Genomic DNA, 25,798 nt, shown 5'->3' with positions numbered 1-25,798 from the left:
CGTTCCTGTGACAACTCCAGAAGTTCCTGGTATGAGTTGCTCACCGCACACTGTCCCTGTTGCTAAATTTGGTCCAGACTGTTATGTTACGAGATATGGTCATATGGTCGTATCTCTAAACCTTGTAACAGAGATTAAGCATCTTGGACATGAACATTGTGTTTTGTTTCTAATGTATATAGTAATGCATGTCTAACTCTGATATTGTTTTTACAAAGGACAATCTTATTAAGAGGGAGGATGTAGATCAATGTGTGTTTATGTACCTTTGGAAGGTTGGAAGGGTGGCCTAATGGTTAAGGTTATTGCCTTACAAACACAAGGTGTGGGGTTTGAGTCTCACAAGGGATAATTGGCTAGGCTTAAAATGGCTCGCAAGGGCAGTTAGCTTAGTACTAATCTATGAACCTAAAAGTTATTATTATTATTAAGAAGCTATCCAATGGCTTGCATAAGTGTATAAATACTGGGTGTGTACAAGCTAGACTGCCATTCTGTAGTAAGCTGTTAAGATGTATGCATGTACGGTCTGTCTGTTAACCAGTTCATTTGCACTGTATGCTGCTGCTATCCATCCTGACGTGTTTCTATGTATTAAGGCATCTAGACGAAATACCCCGCCTGCTTGTCATCTGTGTGTGAGAGAGAGAGGAGTAACAACAGGTGGTAACTGAATACTGTAGATGAGATTACTTTCAGTAGCTACCTTAGACATGAAAGGGGGGTTAGTTAGCAAAGCCACCTGTCCTTATGAATAACAATATAAGGCAGCTTAAAAGACAAGGCCTGTAATTCAGAAGCCCTCTTAGCCAAAGTAATGGCCACCAGAAAGGCAGTCTTTAAAGACAGAAATTTAAGATCACATGCATGAGCTGGCTCAAAGGGACTGAGTGAGAGCCTGCAGCATCAAGGTCAGATCCCAAGGAGGGGCAGTGTCTTTGACAGGAGGCCCGAGAGGAAAGATGCCCTTCAAGAAGGCCTTAGATAATCTAGAGGAAAAGTTGGTCTGGTATTGACATGAAAATTAAAACTGTCCGCCAACTGCAGTTTTATAGTAGGGAAGCTGGCCCCTTCCTGAAAAAGGGATAAGAAGAGAAGGATCTCTGGTATAGGAGCTGAAAAAGGATCAAGATTTCATTTCACAGCCCAAAAAGAAAACCGTTTCCACTTACTACGATAGACTTTCTGAGTAGATGGTTTCTGGGATGCTAATATAATTTTTCTGACAGGAGAAGCCAGCCTGGACTATGTCACTATCACAGGAAGTGGGGAAACCATGCAGTCAGATGAAGAGATTGAAGGTTGGGTGTTTGTTCTGATAGGTGAGAGATGAGATCCGGAATGGGATCCAGTATCCAGGGAGGATACATCAGATGAGACCTCCCTCAGGAAGGGGAACCACACCTGACAAGGCCAGAAAGGGGCAATAAGAATTAAGGAATTCTTCAGCCTGTGGGCTTTCTGAAATACTCTGGGGATCAATGGAAGAGGAGGGTATGCACAGAGGAGACCCAGAGGCCAATTGTGGACAAGAGCATCCCTCAAGGACTGAATCAAGGCAAAATACCTGCTGCATTTGTTGTTCATTGGGGATGCAAAAAGATCGCAGCAAGGTTTGTCCCAATGGCCGAAAATCTGAGATGCCACTGACGGAGTGATGGACCACTCATGCGGGGTCAAGATGGACCTGCTGAGCCTGTCTGCCAAGACACTGGACTCCCCGGATATGTGCATTGCAAGAAGAAAGCTACTGAAGAGATCGCCGATTCCCACACTCTTGTGGCCTCTCTGCACAATGGGTAAGCGTGTGTTCCTCCTTGCTTGTTGATATGCCAGACCACTGACATATTGCCTGTATGAATCGCTACCGTTCCCAGGGGAAGGCAATCTTGAAAAGCTTGCAAATTGAGGAGGACTGCCCTCATCTCTAGAGCATGTATGTGCAACTTGGTCTCCGACAGGGACTATGCACCCAGGACAGTTCTGCCCTGAAAATGACCCCCCCATCCAAACAGGGAAGCGTCCATGTTCACCTTGGTCATGGGAGAAGGAAGAGAAAGTCTGCCTCGAAGGAGATCCTCCAACTGAAGCACCCATTGCAGATGCCATCTGCAAACAACAGTCAACGGAATAGGCATAGACAATGGATGAGAAAATGGACCACTGCACTGCTTGCATCCACTGAAACACTCACATGTGATATCTCAGTAGTGGTAAGAGGAGAATGGCCACTGACATGGACTCCAGGACTCTGAGCATAAGGTGTGCTTGAGGCGATGGCGTCTTCAAGATAGCCATGACCTGCTGCCTGATCCAAGTCCACTCTGTGGGGAGGTAATGCTGCAATCTCTGTTACCGTGTTGTGATGGGTCCCAATGAATTCTAGGCTTTGCACTGGAAATAGCTTCGACTTCACCATGTTGATGGTAATGCCTAGTATTTCGAACGACTGCAAGACATAATGCATGACGGAAACCAACTGATGCCTCATGGGAGCTGTGAGGAGCCAACTGTTCAGGTATGGGAAAACCTGGAATCCTTGAAACCTCAGGTGAGCTGCTACTACAGCTAAGCATTTGGTAAACATGCTGGGGGCTGTGTTTAGTCCAAATGGTACAGCTCTGAAAATGATTGGCTCTGACCCAGAAGCACAGATGCCTCCTGGAATGCTCGTCTATCTTGATATGATAGTAAGCATCCTGGAGGTCTATGGAGCACATCCAGTCATCCTTCTGCAACAGTGGCAGGATGGACTGAACAGTGACCATCTGGAACTTTGACTTCTTGATGAGTAAGTTCAATTTGCTGAGGTCCAGAATCGGACACAGGTCTCCAGCCTTTTTTGGCGCCATAAAGAAGCGAGAACAAGTTCCGGATTCTCTTTGTCCTGCTGGGACCTCCTGGATGGCTCTTTTTTCTAGAAGTGCTAAAACTTCTCTCTGTGCCATTTCTCTGACTGGGTGGCATGTCAGGGAGGACCCTTTTGGAATTTGGAAGAGGTTGGGGAAAGGGAATGTTAACTCCTGGATATGATCTTGAGCACCCACTGATCTTTTGTTATAGACTTCCAGGCATTTTTATGCAACAAAAAATGACCCCTGACTGTCTCCAGGGCAGGACAGTCGGGCAATGCCTTAGGGGTGCTGAAATGGCTTCTCAGAGAAGGGTTCCCTGGGTCCCTGATTCTGCGGACCCCCTCTGCCTCTAGGGTGATGTCTGCCATTGAATCCCCTTCCCCTGCCTCTGGAAGAGGAGTCTTCTGGAGTATCTTGGATGGAGCCCTCTGACGTGTGGAACCAGAGCTTCTTACTTCCCCATTGGTTTTTGGAAAAGGACCTTTGGGGGGGAAGAAAACTCGATCCTGACTGCCAACAGTGTCTTGCCTTCCTGCTCACTGCGGGTCAAGGTTTCTTTGACTGATGGTCCAAAGAGCAAGGAACCATTGAAGGGGGCATTAGTAAAAGACGCCTTGAAGGTTTCCATGAACCCACATAACGGCATCCACACATGATACCTCAAGGTAATCCCTGAACTAGCCGCTTGACAGGTACCCTCCACTGCACTAGAGATCAACCACATCAAGGAATTGGCACCAGACGATAGAATGGTGAGCTTGGAAGATACCTTCTTAAGGCTCTCCGCCAGCATCACCTCGGTAAGGGATTTGGTTAGCTCAGAAACCAAATCTCTTTGAAGGTGGGTAAAATGTGCCAAGTAATTAAGAGCTCTCAGACCAAATGCATCTGAAGCATAAATGCACTTCCCATATCTGTCGATCGTCCAAGACTCTCTGTTCAGGGGATGGACATTGGAGCTCTGTACAGCCATCTCTTTTCTCTGGCTGCAGCAACCACAATGGCATTGACTGGAACTCAATTGCTCCAGTGAGCTCTGTCTATTGAGGGGGGGGGGCACTCAAAAACTTATCAGCCTTCTTAGGAACTAGTGCCATATTGTCAGGTTCCTTCCACACCCTCTGGGCTCATCCGCAGGGGGGGGGGGGGGATACCCAGGAAATAGATAGGCCCTTCCCGAAAGCTTTCAGGAACACATGTCACTCCTAAGCCGGAGGCTGGGGGGACCATCCACCTTTCTGCTTTAACAGCTCCAGAATGTCTCTGAAGGAGGCGTTGTCACGCAGAGACCTGGGAGACCAAGTCCCCTTCATCAAAATCTGTGTCCTCCATGAGGGACTCCATGGGAGAGTCTAAGTGCTTCCTCTTGCACTGTCTTTTCCGTGGTGCCTCTTCTGTAAGGGACTCAGGAGAGGACTTGGAAGAGAGGGGAATCCCTGGGGTTCTGGATGTCTGAAGGCTATCTCGGGAGGACTGACCCTGGATAGGATGAATGGGCTCAGGGCTCCTGATAGTAATGGGTTGGGATGTTCCTGGTAGAGGGAAAGACACTGCTCCAGATCAGAAGAAGGTCCGCTCTACCACCCAAAAGGCCGAAGGATTCGAAGAAACTCCATCCCCAGTAGCCAAAGCCACAAGGAAAGAGGGTGTGGAGCCAGCCACAGATCCCAGCCCTCCGAGCAGTCCCAGTCTCGAGCTGTCAAAGGCCGAAGCCCCCTAGGGAACAAGCCAGATGGCCTGGACATGAACCCCTCCCCAGAGACCTGGCTCCAGCTTCCCAGAGTCGAGACCTGCTTTGATCCGACAGTAAAGGAAAACAGCTGGTGAGGGATCCTGACAGAGCAGGGAAACCTTGAAATCCACAATCCGCCGATGCTTCCCTAGGGAAAACTGGGACCCAAGATTCTGAAACTATCTAGGAGCTGGAGATCTCCCCAAGCCCAAACAGGCTGGGGATGCTAAGAGGCCCATCTCTATCTGGGCCCAAAAGAAACTCCTCCTGTCTATATCAGAAGGTAAGAGGCTCCTGGAGGATCTGGAAGAGGCCAAAGAATGGGTAGATTTAGATGGAGAAGCCAGTTTGGATCCTACCACCACCCTGAGCTGTCCCTGATCTGGGGAATGACTCATAAAGCCTGGGAGCCAAAAACTTTACATCCTGGGAATATCCTGCTGGGGAGCCCTGAATAATTAACTCCCGATCCAACACACACATCAGCTCCAACACTGGCTGAACTGCCTGCCTGGATCAGAGGGAGCTGACAGATCTGAGGTAACGGATATAAGATCTGAGAGTCTCCAAGTCAAGGAGACCTTGGCACCTAGTGATGGATCCTGGGACTTTGGATTCAAAACAATCAAAGACAGCTTTGGATCCAGAAAACTATGATCCAAATGTCTGGGCCGTTTTTGTGGTGCTGGAGCAGAAGCTCCCAGGGTGGCAAAAAGAGTCTTTCCTCTTAGATTTTTTTATGGCCACTAGAAGAGGGACAGCTTGAAACAAAAGGGTCCCCTTGTGTCATACCCTTGAGCAATAATTTGTCCAGCAATCCATTAATGCCTGAGGGTTGAATGCAGCACAAATGGAGCAATCAGCCTTAAGGTGGTCGGATCCCAGACAACAGACACACTTCTTGTGGGTGTCAGAGTTAGGCATCTTACGCCCACAAGAACAGCATCTTTTAAACCCAGTGAGCTTGTCTCTTTCAGACATAGTCCTACAAGTGCACACAAGCACAGACACAAACAAAGAGAAAACTACAACCAAAAAATTGAAAAGTGAAAGAAACCAGCAGACAAAACCCCCAAACAGACCTATAAACTATACTAAAGGGAAAGGCAACTGCTGCTAGATACACCCTTCCACCTTTGTGCAGGTCGAATGTCAGGCTGACATCACCTATACTTCAAAAATTAAAAAAAACATCCAACTAAACTAAAAGGACAAAACAGAGGTCCTCAGTGGTGTAATTATCAGCTCACTCTCTAGACTGAGGGCTAGATGGGCAGACTACTCGATATTCGGTTCTCGCACAGTACTACATTCGACAATGTTTTATTTAAAAAAAAAAGGAAGATGGTGCAGGTGGATGACATCTTTATTCTAGGTATGCAAGGACACCCATGTCAAAGTTTACATCAGTCTGGCAAAGGATGAAGGGTGCTCATCTCTAAAAATCTGGATGAATATTGGATGACGGCTTGCGACAGAGCTGCAACAATAACCCATCTCAAGAACATATGAAGAGAACATGAAATAATACGGGATATAAAAGTAAGCCTGGTGATTACCCATGTCAACACCTAGCCAAGGACGGTGCTGAACTGGCTCCTAGCAGGGAGGATGCCTTTACTTTTCAATATCTTGTCAGAAAAGACGCAAGAAACCCAAATGATCAAAATGCTATGTTTTACTGTTACAGCAACCCTCCTCAACAAAGATCATGAGTTGTTACCAAATAAACATCTAACAGCACTGATATATACAGTAAACCTAAACACACCCTTCCAAAATGCGCACAGCTCCTGCAGACTTGTACAAATTACTTCTTGCACTTGATATAATTCATTGTAGTTGTTACTGTACAGATAATTTAGCGTTCTTTTGAAAACCTTGCCAAAGCACTTTGTGGCCAGTCTAATACATCTGTACCATGTGACTTCTTGAGAGAGAAGGCAGCTTCTAAAATAGCCTTTGAGCCAGTGTACTAATCTGGCCATGAACTATATCACTAAATAAAATGTTTACATAAAACAAATTCTAAAATTACAACTTATTGGGTATAACCCATAGGGAAAGAAGTGTAAGCACTGGTTCCTGCCCTTTGAAATAGATGTCAAAATGCTTAAAGTAAGTCAGCATATATATGTTTAAAAACAAAACTTGCCTGTAAACATCAGAAGCACTAAAATATGGCATGGATCTATAAAGAAATCATGAACAAACCTCTCACACAAACAGCAGCAAAGTGGGCACCATGGTGGTTGCTGGGTCCCCTTATTACTCAGTACAAGCAGCAACATGATTACTGGTACTCGCTACTCAAGAAGAGTGAACCATAAGTATCAACTTATCATCATGCAATGTTTTATTTACTCACCTTAAATCCACCGCCTACTTCTCCAATTATATTTTCTATTGGTACCTTGGTATTCTCAAAATTAACTTCGCAAGCTGTAAATTGTGTGAGACAGAAGAAAAACACAATTAATAAATGACAAAATTTTACTTCAAAGATATTCTGGGCAAACCATTTTCTTTAATTACAAAAAAAGGCCAGACTGGCTTATTTTAGCAGTCTAAAAGCACTCAACTAACAAAATACCTTCCTTGCTTAAAAGAAAAGGCCATTCAAGACTATATACAAACACATATACAAATTGAATAGTATATTCCTAAGCACAGGGAAAAGAAAATGGAATAAAAAACAAATTAATCTACTTACAATTACAACAGATTTCTACATAGTGTATCCATCTTCAGTAACAGGGATGTATGCTCCAGGCATTAAGACTACCTGGCTTATAAAATCTTCCAGGCTGCAAAGCACCTTTTTCCTTCCAATTATGCATGCATCACCCCACACACCACACCACTCACACTCACCCACAATCACCCACCACTTCTTTAGTAAGAAGAGGTACTGAAAGCAGAGAAGTTTAAGGCTATCAGCTGCTAGAATGCTGCCTCCTGGAGTCCAGAGTTTGATTCCATCTTCCCCTATTTGCCTACTCTGCAACACTGAGCAAGTCACTTAACCAGATAATGTTCCTGGGCTGTCCCTGAAAAAGTACACTTCTATTCCCTTAGTTTAACCAGATAACAAGTAAATAAAAAAATAAAACTTAAAAGAGCAAACATGAGTAGAAAACAAAATGAGAAGTAAGATAAACCAGACCAAATGCATCCCAGGTAGGTGGATGAGGCAAGGGAACTTAGTAATTCAACAGGTAGCACATTCACATTTGGTGCAAAAGGATGTGGTTCTATTCTCACAACAGGTAGTTGAATTAATATCTCAGTACTGACAGCGCAGTGGAGTGTAAGGGGGGACGGGGTAGGCTGCACTCCTTTGTGTATTGTCCTTCTGATGACACTAAGCCAAGGTCCCATCTGCCTTAGTTGCTGGTAGCTCAAGAGGATATAAAAAAAAAGTCTCAGGGCACTTATCGAAAAGAGTACGGTTCAAAAGTGCCCTGGCCAAATTCCCCCTAGTTAGTATGAATACCACCACAGGTCTCCCCTGAAAAGCGGGCACTGGCCTAGTGGTAATAACCTGCTCAAAGTGTAAAATGTTTCTGAAAATTACCCAGTTCTTACAGATCTACTAATTATAGCAAGCACAGAACTATTACACTTGATAAGACAAGGTCCACCTTCAGTAACCAACAATAATGAGTCCTTGGCAATTAATTTCTTTGTGACTTCTTCTGGGAGAACATACCCCAGATGATGTCAGCCCTGGAAGCAGATCAAGATCTGGATATTGTGCCCAGCTTATACGGTCTGACAAGGGTATTTAAAGATGATCAAAACACTGTGCACGAAGGCTGCAGATATGGCCATAGCTCTGGCAAAATGAGCTTTAGGCAGAATTCTCTTGCTTAGCCATATAAACACAGTGAAAATAGACACTTTTTCCTAGCCTTGGAGTAGAAAAGGCTACAATGAGCTGCCTATCCTTGTGGACATGGCTTGGGTTTTAAGCTGCCTGCAGACATCTGCACAGTGCAGTACGTATTCTTCCTTGCCACAGTACGGTTTGCTTTTCTAGCCAATATTAGCATGAATGTGGCATCTGTCCTGAAAATGACCTCACTTTTCATTAAGAGAGAGCATTAAAGATTTGATTGACTGGGCCTGTTAACTCATTTAGGACTATATGAACTTTTTGAATAGTTTCATGTTAATATCCACAACTTATCATGGCATCCTGATACATTCCGGGCAGGAATCCTTATCTAATGTGACTAACAGTTAATAACAGGCAGCATAAGGAAAGGTATGACTGACAAAATGGCACTAAGACGGTTAATCTAGGATGTCCTGAAGTGAAGATATTAATCACTGGCTGTCACTGGTCACTCATACTTTCAAATTTGCAATCACATTTTCATTACAGAGTGTTATGCTATTAAGGGGCATGGTGGGGAAATAAAAATCACATCACTGTCCCTGTATGATGCACTGTTTCAGAAACTTTGCTAGCTGGTTGCTAGTAGATATGGAGATATGCATTATTTACATAAACAAAGTGACTCACAAAACAACCAGCTAGTAATCAGATGAAGCCTTAGTTGATACTGAAAAACACCATCAAACATTTTTGCACTGTAAGTTATACATCCTGAATAGAGGCGTTAGCTATAGTGGGTGAAGGGGGCAGCCACCCTACGGGCAAGGTATCGAACATGATCATCAATACTGGCATTCAGTTTCTGAAAGTCAAAACTGCATTTGCAGTTTGGGCTGAAGCACTCCGCACTCCTTGCCTGGTACTACGCTGTAGCAAGTTGCTTGTTGACATTTGTAGCTACTGGTTTGGGTTATGGTTCAAATAACTTTTTTTTTCTCCATAACTTAGAATTGATCAGGGAGTTGCACGGGCTGCTAATCAGCTGGCTACAACTCTGATTTTGAGGGATATTCTGTATTATTTCTTATACTGTTAATTACACAAATAAGTATATTTTTCATATCTCTGTGAACATACCAATAAACAGTACGCACTGAAAGGAATTTCTGGGTAAAATCATGTGAAAATTACAGTCCGGGTGAAAAACATGCTCGATAGGTTGTACAGCTCACAAAATATGAAAGCTATTTGAGAAATTTTACAGAAAAGTATAATTCTTGTTTTGTGTGCATTACTACACATTTATTACCATACTGATATGCAGACTGTGAATGCACTAATAGTGTAACGACTTACTGACAGCACTGCTGCTTGCACCTTTTTAACAGCAGTCACTGTTCAGACATTTAAATTTGTTGGGCTTACGCTTTTTAACTTGACTTTTCAGAAAATGCTCTGGAATTTAAGGATGTTCGTAAGCTCGGAGATGTTAATGAATTACCTCCAAAACTTTATTTATTAAGGTAGCAAATACTAAAGAGAGGGTTTCAAAGCCAGATAATTTTAGGCATGCTGAGACCAATAACTCAAAAAGGTGGCACAGTTAATTTTTCGAGTATGATGTCCAGGTTTCCTATGGTGGACTTCAGTGAAATCAGGGAAGTAGATTGACGTTCCAAATAAAAGTTGGAAATTGCTGCCAGATGCACTTTAATGGAACAGTAGCTTAGACATCCTTCAAACCCAGATTCCTCAAAAAAAAATAGACACAAGTGCCTTTTCTATTTAGGTGCTACCCAGTTATTGGCAGTCTGGGCAGTTTTTCCATCTCTTTCACCTTTTCTGGTTTAAAAGCCGGCATTTGCACTTGTTTCCCAGTTTTCCTGTAACTAGTCTAGTCCAGATACAGATTTGCTGTAGCCAGGAGTGTTTGTATGCTTCTGAGCCCCCCCAAGCCTTTCTGTGTTGGAGGGAAGCCTTCTAGCTCATCAGTGGGAACGGTAAGCACCAGGTAGCCTATCAACCACAAGGAGTGGTTTCTGGCCCAGAAATTGTAGTTTATTGGTTGTTTGGGCAGTTTTTTCCATCTCTTTCAACTTTCTGGTTTAAAAGCCTGCATTTTCTCTTGTTTCCCACCTTTCTTGTAACTAGTTTAGTCCAGACACAGACTTGCTGTATCCAGGACAGTTTGCAAGCTTCTGAGCGGTCCCAAAGTCTGCTCTTCAATTTTTCCCTTAGACCTGCTAGTTCTTTCCTCTCCTGCACTTTTACTAGCTTGTTAGTCTAGCACTTTAACAGACTTCTTGTAGCAATTATTGTAGCACACAAAAGTGCTCAGCACTAAACGTTCTACAAGGAAACGGCTCCAGTACTTATTATTAATGCCCACTCCTCCAGGCATGTCTAAAGGTCAGTTCCCCGTGCTTTCTCCTATTAACCTGGTGAACGTGGGCATCCTGAGGCAATGCAGCAACTGCCTCATGTACACCGACAACCCTCTCCTCTTACCTCCCAACACTCAGACTTGTGAGAGATGCACTTATATATCCAAATTGGAAGCCACGCACTCTCCAGCCAAGACCGGAATAGCTGGTCAAGAGGAGAAGGTCAACACTTGCACCACACCACATGGAACACATAGCCCTCGAGAACACACACTAGCACTGCCTTCACATAAAAACACAAACCACACACCCACCTTCATGAAGGCCTCAATAAAAATCTACCCAAACAACAGTGACCACCAAGGCAGAAAACCACTCTACCACCACAACACAATACTAATCACGAGACACATAACCCTACTAAATAGTGTGCAACTCAACCAAAGCCCCTAAGACAAAACAGCATGCTCAACACACTAATCATAGGTGACTCGATAGTGAGGTACACCAATGTCTCACTCACTAGGTTGAATAAGGAGAAAGTAACAGTCAACTGCCAGGATCAGCCACATAATGCATGCACTCAGGTCCCTCAACAACAGGTGCAAATATGACTCTGTAATTGTACATGTGGGTGTGAACGACCTGAGACGTACCTCCCTGGACTACATGAAAAGAGACATGGAGGAGCTCTCGGATTATGTAGCCCAGGCGAGTATGACACTAGCCCTGAGCAGCATCCTACCATCACCCAGAATGATACCACAGTACAAGCAGAAAATGATTGATTTCAACAACTGGCTAATTTTCTGGTGTCATTCTAAGGGGATCAAGTGTCTGCCTAGGATGACATGATTAACAGACCAAGATGCTTTGCCAGAGACAGCCTGCATCTGTCACCCCTGGCCAAAGCTTTTGCCACCCCTATAATACCTTTTTAGGCAGTGTTCCAAAGACCAAATTACCACCGCAACAGCTACAAACAAATGCAATCTGAGGATCATGCTGCTCAAAGCTAGAAGTCTAAATCTCAAAATACACTCGCACGAACCACACTTTCAAATGGAGAACATTGACATTTGTGCTACAACATAGATCTGGATTAAGGCAGCAGAAAGCACCCCTGCACTATTAGGCTATAACGCATTTCACACCTTTCGGCCCCAGAACTTGGACCGAAGCTTCAAAGGCGGTGGTGTTTCCATAATCATAAAGGATGCATACACCTCCAGACTGGTAGCCCAACATGACACATCAGAGAAACTTCAGGTGCAGCTAACATTGGGTAAGACAGCGATTCAGGTCATAGACTGCTACAGGTCCCCAACCATGTCCCAAGACTCGCACTCCAAGTTCCTAAGCACTATGGAGAATATTAGGGCCCAACCTAACATTCTTAAACAGGGAGACTTCAACTAACCCTCCATTAACTGGGAAAAATACTCATGTACCAATACACTTGGCCAATGTTTCCTGGAATTCATTAATTCCAATGCCCTGGACCAGCTCTTTCTTACCCCCACTAGAGGTAGCAACATCCTTGACCTGGTCATTACTAATATTGGCGACTGTTGCTCCCTGGTTATATCAGACCACAAACTAATCACCTTGGAAATCCCCCCCCCCCCCCCGCAAAGGTAACCATCATGACAAACGTCTCCAAAGCTAACTCTGGGCTCCTAAAAATGGAGGTGGCTAACTTCACACGGCACCCATGCAAATGGAGAATAGTTGCATGACTGCCGAATCATACACCAATGCACTGTAAGAACACAAATGCATGGATCTCGCCATACCCAACAGAATCAAGACGCTTTCCTCCAAAAAAAGGAAGCCAATCTGGTGGTTCCCAGCCATAATGAAACTCTACAACAGAAGGAGGAATCTGATGTGGAATAAGGTGAAGTCCCAAGACTGGAAAAACCTCCCTTATCAGTCTAAACAAAAAGTTGAGATCCCTCATCAAATCCTCTAAAGCTAACTATGAAAACAGAATTGCAGCAGATAGTAAAGACAACCGCAATGCCTTCTATAGTTATGTAAAGAATCTCCATGGCAATACCCAGATTTGCTCTGAGCTACTGCACAATGGTACCTCCTATACCAAGCCAACAGATATTGCCAATATACTGGCCGAAAGATTCAGTGCCAACTTTATCCCCCCCCCCCCCCAAAGGACCAATCACAATACTAGTAGATTGCCAGCCACCCAGTATTACTTGCTGCACAGGTTAAAACAGCACTGTCCAAGGCCAAGAATACAGCTTCTATGGGACCTAAAAATATCCCTGGCCGTGTTCCACATGAAGTACAGAGTGAACTGGCACCTCACCTGTGTGCCCTATTTAATCAGTCTTACCTCAGGCTTTGTCTGTACCAAATAGCACACTGCTACAGTTATCCATCTCCACAAAAAAGGGGGGAACTATCACCCCATTAACCTGACGAGTCTGATATGCAAAGCTATGGAACATATCATCATGGACCTAATAAACAAGGACATAGGGAATCTCCAAACTCTGGATCCCACACAGTCTAGTTTTATGAAGGGTAGATCATGCCTGCTCAACTTAGTCGACTTCTTTGAGTCCGTTACCAGAGTTGTGGATGAAGGCAAGGTGGTTCATACAGCCTACCTTGATCTGGCCAAGGCCCTTGATATCATTCCCCACTCAGGAATCATAGAAAAACTCACTAAGCTAGGCATCAACCCCTATACCACTAGGTGGATTGCAAACTGGCTCACAGACAGAACCCACAGTGTGAAAGTAGCTGACTCCAAGTCAGGTTCATAACCCAGAGACTGCCCATGTTATGGAACAAACATGTAAAACAGAGCATCTCACTGGCCCTCTTCAAGAGAAATCTTGATGAGTGGATGGGAAATGGAAAATTCACCCGTGGATACCTCCAGAGGCTCTACTCGACAGAGGCACTGGGAACTTAGGTCGGGTGGCACGATGCCAGGGTAATCCTATGGGCTAGGCTTGTAAAGGCCCCAGGGCCATTAGCCTAGTACGCACCTATGAACATGGTGTGAAATTTGTCAGGCACTTGTACCAAAGACCCAGAGTAGCTGATTGTCTTCACTTTCAACATATTTAGAGAACCAATGCCTAAAGATATTAGCTCAGGGAACCACGGCTTCTAAATCCTCCCACTCTGACATTCATCCTCCTCGTAAGAAAAAAAATCTAAAAACCCACATCTTGAGACTTCTGCCATCTGGCCTCTTCCAAACAACTCTGCGAGGTTGGATGGAGAAAGTACAGTTTTGTACCTACCATAAATGTAGCTGTTCGAGTGCTAATACAGCTGCAGTCATAACAGCTGGGTTCTCCTGCCGTCAGGTGGGTCCTCGGTCGGCCGAATTCCAAAGTCTAGGTCCGGCGTCGGTTGTCGTCGCTTCTTCCCTGACGTCAGAGCGCCAGGGGTAAAAAAGAACCAAGCCGACGCCATTTTCTTCAGTTTTTCTTGCCCCAGATGTCAGGTGCCCCCAGAAGGAAGGCAATACATAAATTTGTGTAATAAAGCAATGCAATATGATCAAAAAACAGTAGTCGCAAGCAAATACACCATAAAAGAATACCCCAAGAGGGGAAGGAGGGAGGGGAAACCTGGACTGCAGCTGTATTAGCACTCGAACATCTACATTTATGGTAGGTACAAAACTGTACTATGTTCATCGTGCATACAGCTGCAGTCATAATAGATGGGTAGAATCCCAAAGCTAAGAAAGGGGTGGTAGGCACTAGGTGGAACTAGGAGGAGCCAGAATGCCCTGCAAGACTGCTGTGGCAAAGCCTGCTCTAGTTTTGGAGTATAATGGCAGGTGGTAGTGCTTGGAAAAGGTATGCACAGAACTCCAAGTGGCTGCTTCCAATATATCCTTGGTAGGAACTCCTCTGAAGAAAGCTGCAGAGGTAGCTGTGGCCCTTGTGGAGTGAGATCTGATGCCTGCAGGTACAGTCTTACCATGAAAAGAGTAACAAAAGCGTATGTAGTGGGCTATCCATTTTGAGATTGTCTGTTTGGAAATTGGTTTCCCTTGAGCTCCTACAGCATAGGACACAAAGAGCTGTTCTGATTTTCTGAAAGGCTTTATTCTGTCCAAATAATAATGCAGCTGTCTGTGGATGTCCAAGGAATGTAGTAATCTCTCCCCTTTGTTCTGAGGATTAGGGTAAAAGGTAGGTAAGTGTATAGCCTGATTCAAAGCTACCCTGGATACCACCTTTGGCATAAAGGACGGGTTGGTTCGTAAGGAAACTCTGTCCTGATGGAAGATGATAAAAGGCTGCACAGCCATGAGGGCTTGTAGTTCCGATACCCTACGAGCTGAGGTGATAGCCAAAAGAAAAGCTGTTTTCCAGGACAAATATTGCAAATCTGTTGAGGCAGCTGGCTCAAAAGGAGGCAGGGTCAGCTTTTCTAGTATGAAATTGAGATCCCAAGCAGGTATTGGTTGTTTCCTTGGGGGTTTTATATTGTTTGCCCCTCTGATGAACTGTCTTAAGAGGGGGTGAGAGAATAAAGGTGGATCAGTGTTGTATTCTGCAGAAATGGCTGAGGCATGGATTTTGATGGAGGAGAATGAAAGCCCACTGCTTATCAGCTCAGCTAGATACTGTAATATTTGAGGTAAATTCACTTTTCCAGGATCCTGGCCCTTTTTCTCATTCCAGGCACAAAACCGTTTCCATTTTGCGGAGTAAGCTTTTCTGGTAGACGGCCTTCTGGCCTCCAAAATGACATCCTGCACCTCCTTGGAGAGTAGGGTCTGTTGTGATGTTAAGGAATCTTCCATGCGGCCAAATTGAGTGTTTTCAGCTGACTGTGAAGAGTTGTGAAGCTGTGCTGAGTCAGAAGAGGCATTCGAGGTAGGGTCCATGGAGGGGAATGCGTCAGGCTCCTCAGGAGTGGATACCAGTGCTGTCTTGGCCAGCAGTCTGGAGCAATGAGAATCATCTTTGGTCTGTCTGCTCTGGTTTTTAGTAGAACTTTGGGCAGTAGAGGAAGAGGTGGAAAGGCATAAACTGTCATTGTTGTCCAACTGAAAGAGAGAGTGTCCACTCTCCAGGCCTGTGGATGGAAAGTCCTTGATCAGAATTTTGTCAATTGGCGATTTTTGTGGGAGGCAAAGAGATCTATGTCTGGCCTTCCCCATGCTTGAATTATCTCTGTAAAAACTTGAGGATGCAACTTCCATTCGTGTGGATCTGTCATATTCCTGCTCAGGTTGTCTGCCAGTGTGTTTTCCTTGCCTGGCAAGTACTGTGCTTGAAGTTCGATTTGAAATTCCAGGGCCATGTCTCAAAGTGACATGGCCAGCCTGCACAGGGGGTATGAATGGGTTCCTCCCTGTTTGTTTATGTACCACATTACTGTGGTGTTGTCTGTCCTTATCAATAGTTGACCTGGATGCAGAAGGTCTTTGAAAGCTGTAATAGCATTTGTTACTGCTAGCATTTCCTTTTGATTGATGTGAAGGTGCTTTTCTTTTTGGGACCATCTGCCCTGAATGCACCGATCTGTCATGTGCGCCCCCCAGGCGTAGTCCGAGGAGTCTGTTGTGATGACTTGATTTGCTTGAGGCTTGCAGAATGGGAGACCTGTGTTTGTTTGGCATGCTTGAGCCCACCACAGAAATTCCTTTTGAAGACATGGAATTAGTGGTATTATTGTTTCCAAACTGTGGCTGTGTTGAGACCATAGGTTTTTCAGGTACCACTGAAGTTTCCTCATATGCAGCTTTGCACATGGGATTAGTAGGATGCAAGATGCCATGAATCCCAGAGCCTGCAGGATTTTCCTTGCAGTCAGCCTGGTGAAATTTGCTAGTGTTTTGAAGTATTGAGTTAGTTGCCCCTGCTTCTCTGGCGTGAGGTAGGCCATCTGGGTGTTTGTGTCCAAGTTGACACCCAGGAAAATTATTTTCTGAGAGGGTATTAGCCTTGATTTCTATTTGTTGACTGTGTATCCCAGAGAATTCAACAACCTTATTACAAAAGCCAGATGTTTCAGAAGTATGTGCTTGCTGTCCACTTGGATCAGGCAGTCGTCCAAATATGGGTATATTTGTATCCCTTGAAGTCTGCAGTAGGCAATTACTGATGCCAGGCATTTTGTGAATACTCTGGGCGCAGTAGATAAGCCAAAGGGCAATGCAGAGAATTGATAATGGGTTGAACCTGCAAGAAATCTGAGGTATCTTCTGCAATTTTGTCTGATTGGGACATGCAGGTATGCCTCCTTGAGGTCCAATGTTACCAGCCAAGACTCCTTAACCAGCATGGGAAGAAACTGCTGTAATGTGAGCATCTTGAATTTTGGTACGATTAAAAATGTGTTTAGGATGGATAGGTCCAATATAGGTCTCCAATCTTTTCCCTTCCTTGGTACCAGGAATAGTCTTGAATAAAAACCTTGACCTTGTTCGTGAGTAGGTACCTCTTGAATAGCTTTCATGCCTCTGCCCTTTGATTGTGTGGCAGGGTTGGCATGCCTCTCATTTTTGGAAGGGTGTGAAAATGGAATCTGTAGCCTCTGTTTATAATGTCCAGGATCCATTTGCCTTTTGTGGCAATATGCCAATTTTTTGAAAATGCCAGTTTTCCTCCTAAGGGTGCTGCCATTTGAGCCTTGCTTGGCATGCAAAGGGGAAAGTCATTGGGCTTGCTTTCTGACTGTCTGTGAACTATCCTCACCACCTCTTTGTGTAGGAGCTTGCCATTGTCTGCCCCTATACGATCCTTGAGATTGCCCTCTGCCCCTCGGGCACCTGTATCTACCTCTTTGGGGTCTGTCCATGGCTGGAAAGGACCAATTTATGGAAGGCCAATTTCTACTGAAACGTGGAGGACGTACCTGTAGAAAATCCTTCACTGTTTGCATCGATTTAGCTTTTTCCTCCATTTTCTTTAATACCTCCTCAGCTTTATCACCAAATAATACATCCTTTTGAAGAGGGGCATCTAGTAATTTAGCTTTGACATGATCTGGTAAGGTTTGCTCGTTGAGCCAGGCATATCTACGTATTACTGATCCTGTAACAGCAGCTCTACATGAGGCCTCTAGAGCATCAAAACCACATTGCAAGGTATGTTTACCCACTTGTTCTGCACTATGTATCAAATCCTGCAACTCCTTCAAGTCTGGTTGTTCAGGTTGTGACATTTTGCTTCTCAACTGTGATAACAGAAACTGTTGGTACTTTAGCATATGGAACTGGCAGTTTAATGCCCTCATGGTTAAGGTGGCAGAGGTGTATACCTTTTTTCCCCACCTTTCTAAGGATCTGGAGTCCCTCTCGGAAGGTAATGGGTTTTTTGCAGTGGAGGCCTTAATTCCCTTGGGGCCCTGTGAAATAGTTTCTGGGTCAGCTGCATGACTTCTGTATAAAAATTGGTGTGAGTCAGGAACCCGGTAATACCTGTCAGGCTTGACTGGTGCTGGAGGTAAAGAATCCGGGTTAAGGCAGGCCTCCGAGTACACATCATCTAGGATGTCTAAGACAGGAGGTATAGCTAGAGGCCTGTGCTGAGGTAGCAAGAGAAAGTCCCCAAGCCTTTTCTTGGAATATGAGTACTCTTGGCCTTCCCAGTGGAAGTGTTCCCTTAATGTATGCAAGGTTTCCCCAAATGAGTAATCCTCTGGGGGGGGGGAGACAGAGGGAATGGACTCCTCAGCATCAGAATCTTCAAAAGGGGAGTAAGAATGTTCCTGTTCATCAGAGTGTTCTGAAATAATGGAGGCCTGGTCAGAGGAGGGGGATTCTTCCTCCACTCTGGGCTTTTTGTCCGGGGGGGGGGTTGAGATCCCCTGATAAGAGTAATCAAATCCTCAGCCATTTTAAGCATCTGTTTTTTAGGCATGGGGCCTGGGGCCTGGGGAAGGGCCCTGTGGAGCTTGTCTCTTAGAATGCATGACTGCTTTAGACTTAGTGAAAGCCTTGATAGAAAAAGAAGAGGAAGGTCTGAAGACACCTTGAGAGGAGGCAGACCTGTCTACATATTGAGATTCACCACCAAGAGTGGCTTCGGTATCTGTAGTCGGAGTGTGGGCCGAGGAGCCTGCGACCTCGGGCACCGAAGACACCGCCAATGAAGTGTCGTCGGTAGGCAGGGGCTGCGTAGGCGCCTCGCTGAGAACCGGACCACCTGTAGTAGGCTTTGGCGTGGTGTCGGTGGAGGCCGTGGACCGCGTGTGTCGGTCCTTATCTTAGTGTTTTTTAGACAAAACTGGAGTCGGAATATCCGACGACATAATATAGTTACATTTTTTACCAAAATAATGCTGGGCGAACTCCGCCCGACGCTTAATGGTGCGTTTGTTGAATGTAGCACAAAAACGACAGACCGAGACGTCGTGGTCTGGGCCTAAGCAAGGAATGCAGAGGGAATGAAAATCCTTATGCGGTATTTGCTTCCCACAAGAAATACAATTATTAACTTTGTCTGACATCGGTTTGAGGCAAGAAATGTTTCCCCAATGGGGTACTTAGCTTTAAAGAAGACTTCGGTTGCAAAATTTTCGTAATTTCAGGAGCTGGCCGACCGGCACTTGCAAACTGCTTCTGCTTCGGGCACCGCACGGCAAGAAAGACAAAAGAAAATGGCGTCGGCTGGTTCTTTTATACCCCTGGCGCTCTGATGTCAGGGAAGAAGCGACGACAACCGACGCCGGACCTAGACTTTGGAATTCGGCCGACCGAGGATCCGCCTGATGGCAGGAGAACCCATCTGTTATGACTGCAGCTGTATGCACGATGAACATCCCATGGACTGTCCAGTTCCAAAGCCAGCCTCCTCTGTTACAACCCAGATGGAGGCCAACATGGGGCTGCCTACCTGCATGTCTGCTGAGTCTGTCTACATCTGCTGCAGATGAAAAGGGGGAACAGCGACTTATTATTTCAGAGTGGCCCAGGGGAATTCCCCAGATTCTTGTTGAGAAGGAAGTTCCAGGTTCCCTTACTGAAGTCAGGCAGGTGTCTGACCCTCCTATGTTTGTCAGGGCTGGCATTCCTTTGAAAAATAAAAAAGTGACATGTGGCTCCTGTGGTTAAGGACCTACACAAAGAATGCAGGATTTTACTCAGGGACTTTTCAAAGTTCTTTTGGTTTTGTAGCCCCTGCTGAGCTCTTCAAGACCTTGCAAGATAAGGAGAAGATCATCAGGACCTTAAACAGAAATTCCTTTCTCCTATTCCTAAGTTTTAGAAGAATTATCCATTTAAGCCTCCCTTTGTGTATAGGCAGGAAAGACAGCTTCCTAGAGGTAACAACTCTTCCAAGAGGGGGTTTCCTGATAAGCCTTCTCAGGATATTAAAGGGTCAAAAGACTTATTTTCCTGATAAAGCTGTCTCAGTTTGACATTCAACCTCTTTTACTCCTTGGTAAGATTCCTCCTTCCCTCAGAATGACTTTGCCTTTTCCAGTTTTGGCAACATATCACCAGAGACTCCTGGGTACTTTCCATCATTTAAAAAGGTTACTACATGGTTTAGAAAGTTCCTTTCTCCCTTTTTGGGCATTCACCATCCTCCCCATTGCCAATTTTATCACTTTCCTTTGACTCTTCCAGACCTTTTGGTTCAAGGAACAATTCAGCTTGTTCCACCCTCTCAGCAAGACAAAGGATTTTATTTCTAAATGTTCCTGGTGGCCAGGAAGGAAGGTTCTTGGAGGTCCATAAAAGAAACTGCAGTTGTTCAAAGGGTTGCCTATTGAAATGACAGCACTTGAAATGAAGAATGCTGACACAACAAAAAAGAAAATGACCAAAAATGCAGGAGAAGAGCAAATTTTGAACATTGCTCTTTTTTAAACTTCCAGCACCCCCATCTTCTATATACCTTGGAGAAAAAGCAATATCACAAGAAATGGCCACCTTGGACTTAATATTTGTAAGTCCAATTTTACAGTCATTCAGTTGCTGCATTAGGGGGTCCCAACATTTCAAATGGTTTCTGGTTTAAAACATTATCTGCATTGCTGAAAAGAATTATAAGCTTCGGGTTACTGTATTACGAGACATGATTTTCATATTCTTTATATCATTTTCCCTGATTTTTTGGGGGCGAGGGGGGTATAACCATGGTACTGACTGTGCTCATCCATAATTTTGTTTTACCCTGCCACAACTGCAAATAATTTCCCCATGTTTACAGAAGCAGCAGTATGAAGCAGAATAATTTCCATAAAAATTGGGAATACCATGAACATGTCACGAAATGAGTTGCATTTTCAGCAGCTCCTTCCAAATTTAATGCAATCATTTCCTTTTTATTTATTACCATATCCCTGGTAGCATTACCAGTCTGTTAAGCATAATTCCATTTTCCCATCCACATTTTTACTTTGTAAACTGCTTCTTGAACTAAACATCGTAGTACATTTTTGCATCTGTAATATGTACTTGTTTTGTAGGATATCCTTGTATCTGTAAATATGTTTGTTCATTTATTATGCCATCCTATTCATTGTGCCTGCAAACTGCCCACTGAGATCAGTGCACTACTGCTGAAACAAATAAAAATAATGAAAGTATCATCCTGTATCCGTGACTTTCAAACATGGTCAATGTTTCTTTTAAAAAAAAATCCTGCTACTTAAAAATGCATTTTAGAAACAGATTAAAACCACAAACTGTGTGCCAAATACTTAAGTGCCTCTCTCGAAAAACCAATCCTGTTTGCTCCTTTACAAAATTTTTTTTTTCAAATATGAACTGATGTTGCAAAATACATCCATAATTTTGAATGCCTGCTTATAATTTTTTCTAAGTTCCATTCTTTACTTAGAAGCAAGACGTTGACTAACATACAAAATCATTTTGTCTATATGTTTTGACAATAGTTTGCAGGTTTGTTCCTGAAACACAACACATCCAAATCTGAAACAAACATTTAAAATGTCAGCTGTACATTTTGTAGTGAAAAGTTTTGCTCACTGTTAGAGCCTCGTATGCCCAATTTATCTTCTGGCTTTCCATTGGTAACACCACCAAATGCTCTCTCAACAATAAATGCAGAAATTTTGTCTTTTGTTTTACCATCTTCAATCACCTCTGTCCGAGCAAACACTGTGAATATATCAGCAATACCACCATTTGATATCCAAATCTGCAAAATAAAAGCAATTCTTCCAATTATAAATGAGGCCCTGAAAAAAAAAAAACTAAATACAATTGTCATCTACCTGATCCAACAGTTATGATATAGTAAAGGTTAACATGCAATCAAAGGTAAAACAGATTCTAATAAAGCAAACACATGTTGGACACTAAATAGAGTTGCACATGCTCCAAGCTCGAATTCATATTAAGTATGCATCACTTTTAAGACAGAAAGATTAATTTGCATTTTTTGTTCAAACAGTGGATAAGATAAACATACTGCATGTATTTTAATTTAAAAGAGGCAGTTGTCCAAGTATATGTACCATAGTAGCACGTTAAAGTAAGAGGGCACTGCTGCCGGAATTTATGCTATGAGATGGTACTGACTGGAAATGGACTTCAGTCCATCAGCAAAGATTCATAGACATTCCAAGGTCACCGAGTTACTTGAAAATTCATGCCTTGGCAGTACTCCATGGTCATACCTTAATGGAGGAGGGCCATACCAGTCAATCCTGGAGTAAATTTGTAGATATCCATCTAGCTTGTCAAGGTTATGTTAAAAGGAAGATAGCGAAGTGCACTGCTTGACATGCAGAGGAAAGTTTATTTTATAGGTCTGGGAGGCGGTGGTTATTTTTCTGCCATGTTTTATTTAGCTACTGGTGAAGATTTAGGTTCCTAGTTCTAGCACAGGTGGAGATAATGGACTTGGAGATACAGGAGGTCTAGGACAATGAGGTTTCCAATTGTGTGGTAACAGATGGAGATTTCCATTAAAAACGTCTAAGACACTGAACAAAGAGTTACCATTCTCTCTCTTGGTAACTTAGGAACTTTAGGCCTGTGATCTTTTTTGTTAGAAAACTTTGAGAAAGATGCATCTCAAAGTGAGTGTTGTACATAACTGGCTTGATCACTGCAAAGTATAAAAGAGTGATTATATCTTTAGATCTTGATAATACTCTTTTGGCAATACATCATGACCTTTTGCAGCAGTCAGATGTCACCTAGGTCGTCCTGATGCAATCCTGAGTCATTAGACTAATTCTAATCATAAAACAGTGCACAGAGTGCCATACTCTGATCTGAGGGCCCAAGAAAAGCTGAGGACATAAAGAATGCCAGTCTCATATAAATCCAAAGGAGCCATGAAAACCAAAAACATACAAATATAAAAACAAATACAATTCAAACAGTTGCTATTTATCCCCAAAAACAAGTAAACGGAAGGTATAAAGAATCAATACCACACTGGAGGTTAAGCTTTATTAACATAATGAGGGAAATGACCCAGTAAGTTTGCACTGTTACAGCATTAACGATACACAAGGAACAACAGACCCATAAAAAGTGCATGACTGGGAAGTGTCCTATATCAATGATTTGATTATGTTTCTAACCCTTGAGTCATTTAACATACAGCACATCTGCCTTTGGCTCTAAAATCAGCTGACTGTGGGTTCCAGTTGCACATCAAGTGTTTGAATACATTTTTCTAGTACTGGCACTGCAGTGCAGCATAACAGGGGTGCTGAATTCCTGAGTGAGCCATACTTCAGTCGAGATATTAAACCAAGGTCCCATCTGCCTTTGTTGGTGGCATCTCATGTAGAAGCAAAAGATCCCATCACATCTATCAAAAGGAGTAGAGGAAATTCTGTAATGTATTTCCAAATTTCTCCTGGACACTATGAATACCATCTCAGGTTTCCACAGAAAAGAGGTCATCGGCCTAGTGGGACTAACCAGTTCAACAAAATACAAATAAAATAAAAATGATTCAACAGAATAATGTTTGGTATTTACTGTTTGTCTGCTAGTTAATGCAGAGAAATAAAGCTGTGAGCTTTCCCTTGATTTCCATTTGCCTACTATGTGATCTTAACCAACTTACTTACCCAGACAGTGCTTTGGGGCAATAGGGAAACTGGGCTAGGCTACTCACCGGTCTCCTGGACTGCATGCCTAGTAACTTCCTATGAACCTCATCAGCTATGGTTTAAGACTAAAGATGCGTGAGCCAAGTTTCAACCTTACCAAGTGATTTCCATTTTCCCTGAAATTGTGTAACTACAGAACTGGTATATATAAGTCAGAGGGTAAACAGCCCCACATGGGGAGTAAAGGCAGGGCTTAAAAATGTTTTACATGCTTTTATATGCCGTTTTGGCAAAAGCATTCTGTTGACCAGCTTGGCTTATCTAGTTTTACTCTACCTACAGTTACAGCTGTCCTACAGATTCCTCTGTCCACCCCCCTATTATCAGTAAATTACAAGTCATCCTAGCCCTCTCAAAAGCTAGCTACGAACAAGCATGTCCACTGAATCTGATAATATAAAAGGCTACTTGATTATTAGCTCCAAATGTGACTTACCTGAACCCCCTACTTAATTTATTACGCTAAGCCCCTCTACAGGTTACCATCCTAAAGCTCTGAAAACAGCTTATGTAATGCTTTTCACTGACCCAGGAAACTATAAACCCATAGTCCTCATGAGTCTCATATGCAAACTTATGGAACATATAATTTCTAAATTCATAAACAATGATGTTTAGAAAGCCTTATCCCTAGACCCACAGCATTTTGGCTTTGTCAAAAGTTGTTTCTGCCTCTTTAATCTCATTAACACCTTAAAAAAATCCAGAAGATGATGACGGTGGCCATGAAATATTTACAACTTATCTTGACCAAGGCCGTTGATACAATTCCCCATGCATGGTACTACAGACAGACTTCTAAACCTGATTATAAATCAGTATGTTATGCAGTGGATAGGTGGGAGGTGATGAGAACTTAAGTTTGCCTACTTAAAGGTGTGTGTGACTAGGCATACGGTTCCTATTATCACTTGCCTAGCATGTTCCTATGTTTCTCTTATAGCTAACTGGAAAGAACTCTTGTACTTATAATTGCAGGTCCGTATTCTGAAAGTTAAAATGCTGCCAGTGGCATACCACAGAGCTCTCCTATCATTTACTTCTCAGACTTTCAAGCCAATATAAGTGCAGGCTTGCACAAGGAATAAAACATAAATTCTTTGAAAAAAAATATAATATAAAGAAAATTTATCAAATAAGCTAGTCTTGCTCCTTTACATGAAGAATGTAATGCAGCATATGTTCCAATAACTTAACAGTCCATATAACAATTGCAGAGAATTAACAGACAATGTTTGCAAACCACTACACAGTGGTTGCTGTTATTCCTTCATTTATTAATACAAAACTGCTCCAACAAGGATTAAACTATGGTCAATAACTGGTACTAGGACAAAGTCCTTAAACAAAATACAAAAAAAAATGTAGTATAGGTCAATTTGATAAAATATTTCATATCCTACCACACAGATGACACAAACCTCTCCATACAGACAAGGCATCTTTGTTGATAACACTTTATCCTTTGACAATAACTAGCACAGATAATAACCAAGTGTAGTTCCTGCACATCCACAAAAGTCCTACCTCCCTATTACTCATTTCTCATCAGATGTCTTAAATATGACACTTCTGGTATGCACCTGTCACAACATATCCCTTTACTTGTGTGACCACAAAGATTCTCTATATCACTGGTCTCAAGATCATTAGATATTTTGACAGACTGGCAGCCTTCTCCTTGTATTCACTCTGCTAAAGACTCATCAATGATGATCTGTGTCTTGTCTTTCATGCCATTGAAGACCTTACCCTCCTTGACCACCTATATCTTTGCAAAGCACAAGGTTCTCCAAATACCAACGAAAAGACCTGAATCTTCACCAGCTAAGTAATAAATCACAATGGCATGATAGATTCCAATGCATTCCTACCTCTGGGATAAACCAAATACTTGTCAAACTGTAGTACACATGCC

General features: G+C 43.3%; 1 protein-coding gene across 3 annotated transcripts in view; it reads right to left on the bottom strand.

The window, feature by feature from the left end:
- Window positions 1-25,798, bottom strand: part of ACAD9 (acyl-CoA dehydrogenase family member 9) — a 1,114,604-nt gene that overhangs the window by 697,074 nt on the left and 391,732 nt on the right. For all 3 annotated transcript variants that reach the window (XM_044078083.1, XM_044078081.1, XM_044078082.1), the window contains exons 7-8: window positions 21,770-21,941; window positions 6,956-7,029 (exon numbers count right to left, since the gene is read on the bottom strand). In XM_044078083.1, the coding sequence (XP_043934018.1) occupies window positions 6,956-7,029; window positions 21,770-21,941 (246 nt within the window). The remainder of the gene's footprint in view (window positions 1-6,955; window positions 7,030-21,769; window positions 21,942-25,798) is intronic.

Source organism: Protopterus annectens, chromosome 7.part0 (assembly GCF_019279795.1).
Source record: "Protopterus annectens isolate FY-2018-M chromosome 7.part0, PAN1.0, whole genome shotgun sequence".
NCBI classification, from domain to species: Eukaryota; Metazoa; Chordata; order Ceratodontiformes; family Protopteridae; genus Protopterus; species Protopterus annectens.
The sequence above is the reverse complement of the archived record's forward strand: the minus strand, read 5'-3'. Positions and strand labels throughout refer to the sequence as shown.